Below are 13,071 nucleotides of genomic sequence, written 5' to 3' on the forward strand. Positions count from 1 at the left end.
GGTCCAACGAAAAGTGGGTGTCATGTATAGCAGATGGGACTAACATGGCAGATCTAGAGCAGGGTGGAATGATGCTAGTTCTGTGTCCATTCCTTCTGTAGACTCTACTCCAGCCAGCAGCAACCCCCCCTCGTTTTTTTTTCTTAGACATCAGTTCAGTTCAGTTCAGTTGCTCAGTAGTGTCCAACTCTTTGCGACCCCATGAATCACAGCATGCCAGGCCTCCCTGTCCATCACCATCCCCCAGAGTTCACTCAGACTCATGTCCATCGAGTCAGTGATGCCATCCAGCCATCTCATCCTCTGTCGTCCCCTTCTCCTCCTGCCCCCAATCCCTCCCAGCATCAGAGTCTTTTCCAATGAGTCAACTCTTCGCATGAGGTGGCCAAAAGTACTGGAGTTTCAGCTTTAGCATCATTCCTTCCAAAGAAATCCCAGGGCTGATCTCCTTCAGAATGGACTGGTTGGATCTCCTTGTAGGCCAAGGGACTCTCAAGAGTCTTCTCCAACACCACAGTTCAAAAGCATCAATTCTTCAGCACTCAGCTTTCTTCACAGTCCAACTCTCACATCCATACATGACCACTGGAAAAACCATAGCCTTGACTAGATGGACCTTTGTTGGCAAAGTAACGTCTCTGCTTTTCAATATGCTATCTAGGTTGGTCATAACTTTTCTTCCAAGGAGTAAGCGTCTTTTAATTTCATGGCTGTAGTCACCATCTGCAGTGATTTTGGAGCCCCCCAAAATAAAGTCTGTCACTGTTTCCACTGTTTCCCCATCTATTTCCCATGAAGTGATGGGACCAGATGCCATGATCTTCGTTTTCTGAATGTTGAGCTTTAAGCCAACTTTTTCACTCTCCGCTTTCACTTTTATCAAGAGGCTTTTTAGTTCCTCTTCACTTTCTGCCATAAGGGTGGTGTCATCTGCATATCTGAGGTTATTGATATTTATCCCAGAAATCTTGATTCCAGCTTGTGTTTCTTCCAGCCCAGCATTCCTCATGATGTACTCTGCATAGAAGTTAAATAAGCAGGGTGACAATATACAGCCTTGACGTACTCCTTTTCCTATTTGGAACCAGTCTGTTGTTCCATGTCCAGTTCTAACTGTTTCTTCCTGACCTGCATACAGGTTTCTCAAGAGGCAGGTCAGGTGGTCTGGTATTCCCATCTCTTGAAGAATTTTCGAGTTTATTGTGATCCACACAGTCAAAGGCTTTGGCATAGTCAATAAAGCAGAAATAGATGTTTTTCTGGACCTGTCTTGCTTTTTCAGTGACATAAGTTTTTCTTAGACATAAGTTTTTTTAAAAATTTATTTATTTTTGGCTTGCTAGGTTGGCAGTTCTCTACTTGCAGCGAGTGGAGGCCACTCTCTAGTTGTAGTGTGGGCTCTAGAATGTGCTCGCTTCAGTAGCTGAGGCTTCTGGGCTCTCGAGCACAGGCTCAGTAGTTGTGGCTCAGGGGCTTAGTTGCTCCATGGCATGTGGGATCTTCCCGGACCAGGGATTGAAACAGTGTCTCCAGCATTGGCAGGTAGATTCTTTACCAGAGTCACCTGGGAGGTCCAGCCTCTACTTTTTAAAATTAATTTTTTGGAGTATAGTTGATTTACAATATTGTGTTCATTTCTGGTGTATATAGCAAAGTGAATCAGTTATACATATACATATATCCACTCTTCTCTAACTGCTATTCCCATATAGGTCATTACAGAGTTCCCTGTGCCATACCATAGATTTTCGTTAGTTATCTATTGTTAACTAGAGAGTAATGTATATGTCAACCCCAATCTCAAAATGCATCCCTCTCCCTCTTCCCTCCTTTCCCTTTGTAAACCGAAAGTTTGCTTTCTTATCTGGCCATGCTGGGTGGCATGCAGGATCTCAGCTCCCTGACCAGGAATTGAGTCCATACCTCAGCAGCTGCCCCTGCCTTGGAAGTGCAGAATCTTAACCACTGGACTCCTGAGGAAGTCTAATAAGTTTGTTTTGTACGTCTGTGACTCAATTTATGTTTTGTAAATAGGTTGATTTATGCCATATTTTTTTTTTTAAGATTCCACATATAAGCAATATCATGTATTTGTCTTTCTCTCTCTGACTTACTTCACTCAGGATGACAATCTCTAGGTTGATTCGATTCCTGGTCAGGGAACTAGGACCCTGCATGCTGTGCGGCATGGCCAAAAAACCAAAAAACACCTCTCCTGAATGTATATATATGACTGATTCCCTTTGCTGTACACTTGAAACTAACGCAACATTGTTAATCAACTATGTTGTTGCTGTTCAATCGTCCACTCATGTCTGACCCTGCGACCCCATGGACGGCAGCGCGCCAGGACTCTCTGTCCCTCACCATCTCCAGAAGTTTGCCCAAGTTCAAGTTCATTGCATTGGTGATGCCATCCAGCCATCTCGTTCTCATCATCTGATACTCTCTTCTCCTCCTGCCTTCAATCTTTCCCAGCATCAGGGACTCTTCCAGTGAATCAACTCTTCTCATCAGATGACCAAAATACTGGAGTTTCAACTTAAGCATCAGTCTTTCCAGTGAGTATTCAGTGTTGATTTCCCTTAAGATTGACTGGTTTGATCTCCTTGCTGTCTGAGGGACTCTCAGGAGTCTTCTCCAGGACCATAGTTTGAAGGCATCAGTTCTTTGGCTCTCTGCCTTTTTTACAGTCCAGCTCTCACAACCGTACGTGACCACTGGGAAGACCATAGCCTTGACTATGCAGACCTTTGTCGGCAGAGGAATGTCTCTGCGTTCCAGCACACTGTCTAGGTTTGTCATAGCTTTCCTGTCAAGAAGCAAACATCTTCTGATTTCATGGCTGCAGTCACCATCCGCAGTGATTTTAGAGCCCAAGAAGAGGAAATCTGTCATTACTTCCAGTTTTTCCCTCTCTATTTGCCGTGAAGTAATGAGACTGGATGCCATGATCTTAGTGTTTTTAATATTAACTTTTAAGCCGGCTCTTTCACTCTCCTCCTTCACCCTCATCAAGAGGTTCTTCACTTCCTCTTTGCTTTCTGCCATTAGAGCGGTATCAACTATACTTAATACTGATAACAATAAAAACCCCTTTAGTTTCTTCTTCCCCTGTTCTCTTCTTAGACGCTATTATTATAGAGGGAGCGCAGCCCACCCTGCGTTAGTAGTCCCTCAGCCTCCTCTACCTGAAGGCTTGGGGGCTGGAGCAAGACCTTTTGGAACCAACCCTCAGTTTTGATGCTATAGTCATAACGGCCATAGTAAAAAATCACTTACTATGGGCCAGGTACCCTTTGTTCTGAGAACAGCAGTTCTCGGGTTCAGAAACTTGGGGGCCACTGAGACCCTTCCAGGGGGGTCCATCAGACTGAACTGTTTTATTTTTTTTAATAAATATTTGATACTACTTTAAAACATTATTTTTAGCCTGTGGGATCTTAGTTCCTTGACCAGGGATAGAAGCCATACCCCCTGCATCGGAAGTAGAGAATCTTAACCACTGGACCACCGGGAGAGTCCCTGAACTATTAAAAAATATTTTTTCTTTGAACTATTTTTAATATTAGTGTTAAGATGTCCTTTGCCTCTGTCACTTTTTTTCTCTCACATGTGTGTGGTGGAGTTTCCAGGGGAGATTCGCTGTTGCAACAGGTGGGATGCAGAATCAGATGTGAGAATCCAGCTGTCTTCTGTTCACTGGACATGGAAGAGATGCAAAATTGGAAAACAATGTCTCTCTTTTTATGGAATATTTTTGTTTTGGAAAAGGTGGTTATTTTTCATTAAAAGTGTTATTTGTTATCATGAGCAGATGGATTGTGAATTAAAAACTAACAGTTTTTAAAATTAGCAGTTTTATTTTTTTTAATCTACAAATGGCAAATATCAGTAGCTATAGCCCATATAAACAGATGTATATGTATATGTATATATATATATAGGTTTTTTGCCATGCCACACATTTTATATATATATATATATATATATATATATATGATTTATTTTTTCTTTTGCTGTTGTGGCATGTAGGATCTTAGTTATCTGAACAGTTCTATGGCCCGTGCATTGGAAGCTTGGAATCTTACCACTCAACCAGCAGGGAAGTTCCCTCAAGTATATTTTTTAAAGAATGGAAAGAGGTACTGAGACCAAAATGTTTGAACACTGCGGATGTAGAAGAATGGTCCAATCCAGCCCTCTGCCTGTTTTTATAGATAAAGTTTTATTGGAACATAGGCACACCCACTCCTTTACATAAGGCTGCTTTCCTGGTGCAGTGACAGAGCTGAAGAGAGAGAGACCATCTGGGCTACAAGACTGAAAATATTTACTCTTTGATCCTCTACGAGAAAGTTTGCTGGACTGATGTAGAATAAAGCATTTGATCTTCTTGAACAGCTCTATTACTGTTTCCCTTTTGCAGATGGGAAAATAGAGGTACAGAGAGGTAGTCATTATCCTTAGGTCACGCAGTCAGTGAGGCTGGGGCTGAGCTAAGCTCCTCAGGGTCAAATGACAGACCCCAAAGTTGGGGTGTGGAAGATGTCTTTGGTTAGTGTCCCCCTTCTTGGCCTCTGATTCCTCTTCATCTGGTACTCCGTTGTTCCTTGAAGACCATCTACCTCTCCTTATCTGCACATTCTACATGATTCTCTGAAGCCCTTTCTTGGGAGAACCAGGAGTTGCATTTTCAGACCAAAGGCCTTTCATGTCAGCCTGAACAAGGGACGTATATGTCACTACGTAATTTCTGACTCTTTTGCGACGCCATGGACTATAGCCCACCAGACTCCCCTGTCTGTGGGATTTTCTAGGCAAGAATACTGGTGTGGGTTGCCATTTCCTCTTCCAAGGGAGATTCCTGACCCAGGGATTGAAACTGCCTCTCCTGCCTTGGCAGGTGGATTCCTTACTACTGATTTACCTGGGAAGCCCCTGAACAACAGGCATAACTGGCCTTTTGCTCACCTAAATCAACATAGCTCTCTGACCTCCTGATGTTATTAACAATGGTTTTTGGCTGTAGACTATATTCACAGAAGCATTCACAGAATAGGCAGGGAGGTAAGCCCCTGGGGATGGAAGGTGCTCTACCCTCTTCATCATGCGGCCAGCTTCTAGAAGCCTGGAGTAGGAGGGTGCCTGCAGGTGCACTGTGGGCTGATGGGCAGACCCACTGGATGGGGCTGAGGGTGGAGGGAGGGCAGGCTGTCAGTCCCTTCTTAAGACCCCATCCCCACCTCTGATATGCTGCCCTCACCTTGAACTGGCCATGACCCTCTTCTGCTACCTACAGGCTGCTCTGAACCTTGACCTCTAGGTTCTAGGACTCTCCAATGGCTGCGGTAATTCAGGTGCATCTCAGGAAAGTCTGTGAAACGGGATACAGCTTGGGTTGGAGCCTTCCAGAAGCAGCTTCTTGGGTGCCGGTGAGTGGGGTGGGACCACCAGAGGCCTTGGAGGGGGTTCACCTCCCACTGAACTCTGGGGTCCTGAGCTAGGCTTCCAGGTACCTCCTGCAGGGTGTTTCCAACAGGAATTTTGCTAATATTTGAGGCCTCACACATCTTCCTTGGGGCCTCACTGGCCAGATCATGCAGGAATATTATTCTGCAGACTTGGAGACGTGGGGAGGTGGTGGTGGGGGGTGGTCTGAGGGTGGAGGCATGGGGTGGTGGTGGGGGGGCTCTACTGCCCTGCTGCCCCCCCATCCAGGACAACCAGGTAAAGACCCAGCCAGTGTCTCTGGCTTTAACTTTCTTGCAAAGAGTCCTGGCTGGAGAGCTACCGCCTTCTCATCCTTAACGACTTTCCAAGTGCCTCCTACTAAGGTCCCCCCAAAGAGACCTGGGGAGTACTTTGCAGAAGCTATAAAGACCACTCCAATACAGAAGCCCTTTGATTCAACTTTTTTTTATTTTTTTTTTCTTTTTGAATGTCATGCAATAATTCACAGTCCCAAGCCCACAGTTTTCAAACAAGGTAGGAAAAAGGAAAAAAGAAGCAAAGGAAATCGGTGGTGGTGTTTTTTTTTCTTTTTTCTTTTGTTATTTCAAGCAGGACCAAATGTCAGAAAAAAATGCTTCTTTTCTCAATCATTAATTTTTTTGTCCTTTTTAAAATTGTTTATTTTTTTAAATTGATTTCTGCAGGCAGTAATAGTAGGGTTTGGTATAACCAGCAAGCACTCCTGTGTGTGTCTGAGAACGTGTGTGGGGTATGAGTGTGTCTGGTGGAGGTCTGTGTGGGACGCTGGGTTTCCTCTTCGCTTCCGGCTTCTAGCCACACACACGGGCCACCAGCACGCGTTCACCAGGGAAAGGAAAGATTTCAATTGAGATGATAAAACTCATCAATAGAAGCAATTTTTTTTTCTCCCCGTTTTTCTTTTAAAAATGTTTTTTTTTTTTTTGAAATTTCCATTTTCCCCAAGGTTCTCCAAAAATGGCTGAGTTAATTCGAATCCCTTGGCTGTGTGGTTTGTCTGCCCCCGAGGGCCCCCAGCCGTCGTCGTGGGGGATCGGGGCTGGGTGGGGGGCGCCGTCGCTGCCCAGGAGGGTCTTTTCGGGACACCCTGGTGTGTCCCGGCCCTGGGGACTCCCTCCAGAGTCCGGGGTCGTCCGGCTGGTCCTCGCCTGGGCCTTCCCGGCCTCCCCGCCCCCGTGTGCTGGGCAGGTGGCAGCGAGGTGGCCCCGCGGCCGGTGCGGCTCCTCCCCGAGGGGGCGTGTGCGTGGGGTGCGTGGGGGGGCCGGGCGGGCGCCACCTCGCCCGGGCTTAGCACCAGTCGTCGTCGTCGGTCTCGCTGTAGGCTTCGTGCAGGCCTTTCCGGGAGCCCGGCCCGCGGGGCCTGGCCAGTCCGTGGGCCGGGTAATAGCCGTTCGGGAGTCGCCGGCCGTGCCTGGAAGGCGAGGCGCAGGCCGGGCCCGCGGCCCGGGGAGTCCTGGGCGAGCACGCGTGGCGCGCGGGGGGCGGCGCGTCGTAGGCGGCGGCCCGGGGCTCCTCCTCCTCCTCCCCGCTGCCGCCGCCGCCCGGGCCGTCGGGCTCGTCGTAGTCGGAGCCCCGGTAGTAACCGTGGTGGTGCCGGGGGCCCGGGGGGCCCTCGGCCGCGTGCGCGCCGGACGCCGGCCATCGCGCCCCGCCGTGGCGACACGGCGCCCTGGGGGACTCGCTCCGGGCCGGGCCCGGGACCCGCCGCTCCATCGCGGGCGAGCGGCTGCTGCCGTGGCCTCCCGTGGGCGGCCGCTCCCCGGCCAGGGGCTCGGCCACGGGGCCCGGGTACCTCCGCGGGCCGCTGGGGGCCGTTCGGCCCGGCCGCGCCGCGGGCTGCTGCTGCTGCTGGGGACCCGAGCCGCCGGCCTTACGGATCACGGGGGAATAGGACACGCGCGGCCGGGGAGTGGAGGGGGTCTGGGGGAGCTGGCGGCGTCCCCGCCGCGGAGTGCTGGTACCAGATGTTGAGGGGGCTGGGCTTCCACTTACGGAACTACTGCCCTACACGAAAATTGAAACAAAGGAAATCAAAAAAAAAGATACAACAAAATCAACCAGAAGGAGACGGGAGGAGACACAGAGGACCGGAGGGTGGGGAGCGAAGGAAAATCCAGAGGACAGGGGAGGGGGGTGGGGGTGGGGGACACACAGGACGTTCAAATGGAAAAAAAGGAAAAAAGCAACAGCCACAGGTGGGAGGAGGGGGAGAGGGGAGAAGGAGGAGGGAGAGTGAGAGAGACAAGGAGGGTCGGGGGAAGTCGAAAACCAACACAACAAAGTGAAAAGAGAAATGAGAAATGGAGTTTTGTAAGTTTCGGGGTTAAAAATAGCAGAAGTTTCAAAAATTACTCACAGGCGTCCAGAGGACAGAAATCATAATTGAAACAAAAAACGGAAGCCGGGTTAAAGAAAAGCAAAAGGCAGAAGGTAGCCAGGGTGGGCGTGAGTCGTAAAGACCACTGCTGGCCCGAAACTCAAACGTGATCCACAACCAAAGAGGAAGCAGCTGCGGGCGGCGGGGAGCGGGGTGGCAGGCGGGCAGGGGTGCAGAGTGGGGAGCCAGAGCGGCAGGGGGCAGTGTCCACCCCTGCCCGAGCCCAACCCCCTGGCTCGGGGAGCCCCAGCGTGGGCAGGTCAGAGATCACAGAGGGAGTGGGGAACCCCGCCCAGAGGGGGCTGTGAGCTGTGGCCCCCCATCCTCTCCCGGAGGGGTCCACAGTGCCTCCTGCCACACCCACCTGACGGTGGGCCATGTGCTCCCGGCCCTCACTGGGTGAGCGGGACCAGCGCTGGTCACGGGCCCGGGGCCGGCCGTGCTCCGGTCGCTCCTGGGCGTAGCGCTCCTTGTCAGGGGGCGGGGGGTGGTGGTGGTGGGGGTGGTGGTGGTGCCGATGCTTCCGGTCCTTGGGCCGGCCCCTCTCCTGGTCTCTTTCCTTTGATGGCAGGTCCCCAGACTGGGTGGTCATGCTCAAGTCTGTCCCCAAGCCTGGGGCCGCATGGGGTCAGACAAGACAGATGGCTGTGAGGAAAGGGCGGCATGGGACGTGCATGTGGGCAGCTTCCAAGCAGGACTGTGGGCCCGGCGGGCACCTGCCCTTGGGCCCAGGGTGGCCTGGTGGGGGTGTCGGGGGGAGCTGGTCACCAGGGTGTGAGCAGCAGCTGGCGCATCGCGGTCCCCCTGGGTCCTGTCCAGGCCCTTCTGTCTTTCCTCACTCAGTGTTTACCCTGCTCTGCCATCTCCCCCTGCTCTGTCCCCTTTCACAGCCTCGGGCCCCTGGGCCCTGCAGGGGGACCCACCTGTGTCCACGTCCGTGTAGCGGCCCAAAGAGCGCTCGGAGGTGCGGTGGCCGCGGTCTCTGCGCCTCTGGTGGTGCCGCTGGTTCTCCTCGGGCGGCACCCTCTCCAGGGAGTAGTCGTCCAGGCGCCGGGCCTTGGGGCCCAGCACGGAGGCCGAGCGCTTCATGGGGCTGGTGTCTGAGATGGTCTGGGGTGGGGGGGAACAGGCCGGCGGGCCGGGGTCAGTGGCCGGGACACAGCAGTCCCCGTCTGCCCCATCCGCCATCAGTGATGGGGTTGTGACCATCCAGAAGTGGGGTCTGGTCGGGGGAGCCCTGGGCCTCAGGCTCCAGAACTCCTCTGTCCCCACCCCAGCTCCTCCTGGGTTCCGCCAGGAGGCCCCATTCTCTCCACCTCCTGCTGGGACAGGCAGGCTGGCTGAAGGGCAGAGCTTCTCCCATCCGGAGTACAAACCTGGGAGCCCTGGGCAGCCCGGCCTGCTCTCCAAAGCGGGTGAGGAGCCTCAGCCTCTCCTTGCTGCCAGGCCTATCAGCCCAGGGCCAGGCACCCAGCACACAGTCCTCCTTGGCCAAGGGACTTTCCTGCCCACCTGAGTCCAGCTTCTATGGGAAGCCTTTGAGGGACTGGCCTGGCATTTGAGACCCCTGGAGGGACCTGCTCTCCTCATCCTTGGCCTGCAGCTTGGGGGCCTGTGTGTTTGCTGCACCCTTGGGTGGAACTGGGTTCCCTGCGACTGGGAGAGCAGAGAAGGAAGACAGAGCAGACTTGCCCAGGGCCTGGCCCAGTGGCACTGCCTAAGAGTGGAGTCTTAGGGACCAGAGGTTCATGGGTGGTGTCATGGGAAAGAGCCCCCAAGAGAGAGTGAGCCAGGCAGGGCTGCAGGTCAGGCTTCTTGGAACAATGGATGCCCCCCTGCCAGGCCTGGGGGGCTCTGAAGAGAGGGTGGGAGGTTGGGGGGCCAGGGCGGGGTCACCCCTCCAGGGCACACATGGGGCACACAGAGAACACAACACATGAGGATGGGCTCCGTGGGGTGGGGTGCAGGGGGTGTGGTCTGCAAAGAAAGGGTGGGGTCCGAGGACCCGGAGAGATGACAGAACTCCCACGAGGGGGGGTGGGCGGGAAGAGGGGGCCGGAGCCCGGCTGGGCGGCGGGCGGGCGCGGTACATACACTGAGGTCATTCCCACGTGGCCGGCCCCTTCTCCTCTGTCACAGCCCCACGGGATGGTGCACACAGAAAAAACAGAAAGAAGGAAATAAATATAAAAGCTGAGAAGGGGAGAGAGAGGTGGGTGGGAGATGGAGGAGAATGCCAGGGTCGGGGGAGAGAAGAACCTGAGCGGGGAAGGGTAGGGAGAGAGAGGTTAACGTCCCCGGTGCGTGGGCGACCCCAGGCCCGGCTGGCTTTCCTCCCACGGGGACGGAGCACACAGATGGCAAAGGCACGAGACCGACAGAAGGGCGACATGGCCGCAGGCGCCTGGCCCTGGACGCTGCCTCATGCAACGCGCTCCAGCCCTGGCTCCGCTGACACTCAAAGCTTCGGGGGTGGGGTGGGGTGGCCGTCAGCTGGCTTGTGCCCCCTTCTCCTGGGGCCTGGAAGCTCAGTCCTAGTTGGGCTTTGGGGGGCCCATCGGGATGGGACTGGACAGTCACATGCAGGCTGGGTGCCTCCCACCCAAGTTCCCAGCAGCCAGAGGCCACGCCCCTGGGCGACCCTGGCCCGGCCAGGCACAGCACAGCCCCACCCCCCTCACCCCCACCCCGTGCAGATGCCACGGCACAGCACACGGGCAGCCTGCCACAGTCAGACATGCCTCCCTGCTTCTCAGGTTGGGTGGGCAGCCCAGCCATGCTTCTGGCCCCTCTGCCCTGGGGGACCGGGGTGGGGGGGCGGTGGGACCCTGCCCCCCGACAACCAAGCCCACAGCTGGGTAAAGCAGCCACACACAGACACACGTCAGGCACACACACCTGCTTCTCCGCAGCGGCTCTCACAGAGACCAGACAGACAGACAACTCCCGGGCACCACCCCAGACATGCTACCAGGTCCTGGGACCTGCCAAGTTCCCCAGAGCATGTACGATGTGTGAGCACACCCATCCCTGTATGCCTGTGCCTCTGTGCGCATGCATGCGTGCGTGCATGGATATTCTTGATTGCAGCTCTCACTGGGGCCCGACACATCCCCTCCCATCCCCCCTCCACATCCCTGATATGTGTCCTCCACATCCTCCGGCCTCAGCATCCCCAAATGGAGCAGAGACAAACCCCGTGGTGGTGGCCACGGTGCCCTGCCCCAGAGGAACCTCGACCCCTCTCAGTCCTCCGTCAGGGAGAAACTAAGAGGACTGGGGCCTCTGCAGGTTCCCGAGGTGTGAACCCTGCCTGCTGCAGCCAAGGGTGCAGAAGTCCCACCCAGCCCTGGGTCCCTGGGCTGCATAGGGAAGCTGAGACTCCAGAGGCCAAGTCCAGTCCCCAGGGTGGTGGGTGAAAGCTCTCACCTGGTTCTCGGCAGGCAGGCGGGGCATGGAGGCGGCCCGGGCCTGGCCTTCCACGGGGAAGTAGTGCTCACTGTCGGAGTAGCCGTCTCTGCCCATCTCTCGCATCTCCACAGACTGCGGGGCAGATGGCGAGGCCGGGTGAGCCCCGGGGCCGCCTGGCCGGGGACCCCGGGGTGGAGAGTTGGCCGGCTGTGTGCAGAGCTGCAGGTGAGGGGCCCAGACCCCTCCTTCTTGTCCTGCCCAGGCCGGGGAGCCAAGGGGGCGGTGGGGCCGTGGAGGTACCTGAGAGTTGGGCTGGCTGTTGGGCATATCGGCAGGGGGGCCCCGCTCTGGGCTCCACGTGCCCGTCTTCTGGAACATCTCCTGGGCCCGCTGGGTCACCCAGGATGGGCTCTCTTTCATGCCACTTTCGTGAGCCATCCTGTGTGGGGCACAGAGGCCAGGGTGACGGTGGGCACTCTGGTGGCTTTTGCACCTGGCACCCAGCACCCCTGTTCCCCTGCCTCTGGCCAAGAGGGACACTCACAAGCCTCCTCCTGGGTCCAGCTGGGTGGAGGGGAGGGCGTTCTGGCCAGGGCCCCCCTCCTGTGTTGGAGATGGGGGCTCCATGCGCTGGAACATGAGAGGTGTCCGGTTCTGGGGAAGCAGAGAGCAGCGTGTGTACACGAGGTGGCCGGGGGGTGGGGGGAGAGGGGCAGATGGAAGAGGGTGTCCCAGGCTGAGGCTTTGGTTTCAAGACTGCAGTGGGGAGGCTATGGAGGGTATGATTGGCCAACCCCGGGGGTGAAATCCTAGAAGCCATTCTTGAAACCTACCCCTACCCTAAAACACACACACACATTCAAGTCTGATCCATCAGCGAGTCCTCTAGACTCTTCTAAATCCATCCATAACCAGATCACTTCTCACCACTCCATGACCCCCGTCCTGGTTTTCATCAGTTTTGTCCAGGACCACTGCCTCCTCCCAGGCTCCCAGCTCCAGCCCTTACTCTCCAAGGCTGCCAGAGAGCACCAGTGAGCAGCTGCAAGAGATCACTTCCCACCTCTCCTGAGGCACCCTTGTGGCTCCCACTTCACTCTGAGCAAAAGTCAAAGGCCCACAAATCCTGAATAATCTGTCCTGTCATCTCCCCACTCTCGTCTCCTTCCCTTGCTCCTCTGCTCACTCTGTTCTGCCATATTGACTTCCCTGCTGTTTCTCACTCAAACTCATGGTCCTGCCTCAGGGCCTTTGCACTGGCTGTTCTCTCTGCCTGAAACATTTCCCCCTAGGTATCTGCTTGGCTCTCTCTCCTCTTCCTTCAAGTCTTTCCTCTGATGTCACTACTGCAGCAATGCCTCCCAAACTACCCCTTTCAAACCATATTCCCTTGCCCACCCCCTGCTTTTTCTCATGACACTTTTTTCTGCAGTGTGATATTTCATCATCTATCATTGCTGGCCTTCTGCCAACTGCAAAGTGTGCTCTGCAGGGATTCTGGTCTGTTTTGCTCACAGACGCATACCCAGAGTTGAGAAAGGTGCCTGGCACACCATAGGTGCCCAATAATTAAAAAAAAAAAGTTTATTTGTTCTGCTTATTGGCTTATTTGACTGCACTGGGTCTTAGCTGCAGTATGTGGGATCCAGTTTCCTGAGCAGGGATCGAACCTGGGCCCCTTGCATTGGGAGCATGGAACCCTAGCCACTGGACCACCAGGGAAATCCCCGCCCAGTAAGTGTTGGTGGAGCAAATGAGTTACTCCAGGTTATGTCTCCTTGGCATTGCCC

General features: G+C 54.4%; 1 protein-coding gene across 9 annotated transcripts in view; it reads right to left on the minus strand.

Moving 5' to 3' along the window:
• Window positions 1–5,903: 5,903 nt before the first annotated feature.
• The window catches only part of CACNA1A (calcium voltage-gated channel subunit alpha1 A), a 250,621-nt gene continuing 243,453 nt past the window's right edge, over window positions 5,904–13,071 (minus strand). For 4 of the 9 annotated variants that reach the window (XM_040240887.1, XM_040240886.1, XM_040240885.1 and 1 more), the window contains 7 exons: window positions 11,826–11,935; window positions 11,582–11,720; window positions 11,300–11,413; window positions 9,965–10,000; window positions 8,794–8,980; window positions 8,235–8,482; window positions 5,904–7,497 (listed from right to left, as the gene is read on the minus strand). In XM_040240887.1, coding sequence (XP_040096821.1) covers window positions 6,781–7,497; window positions 8,235–8,482; window positions 8,794–8,980; window positions 9,965–10,000; window positions 11,300–11,413; window positions 11,582–11,720; window positions 11,826–11,935 — 1,551 coding nt within the window. In that variant the 3' untranslated portion in view covers window positions 5,904–6,780. The remainder of the gene's footprint in view (window positions 7,498–8,234; window positions 8,483–8,793; window positions 8,981–9,964; window positions 10,001–11,299; window positions 11,414–11,581; window positions 11,721–11,825; window positions 11,936–13,071) is intronic. The other 5 variants (XM_040240879.1, XM_040240882.1, XM_040240881.1 and 2 more) reach the window with 2 other exon arrangements.

This window comes from Oryx dammah, unplaced genomic scaffold (genome assembly GCF_014754425.2).
Source record: "Oryx dammah isolate SB20612 unplaced genomic scaffold, SCBI_Odam_1.1 HiC_scaffold_5, whole genome shotgun sequence".
NCBI lineage: Eukaryota > Metazoa > Chordata > Mammalia > Artiodactyla > Bovidae > Oryx > Oryx dammah.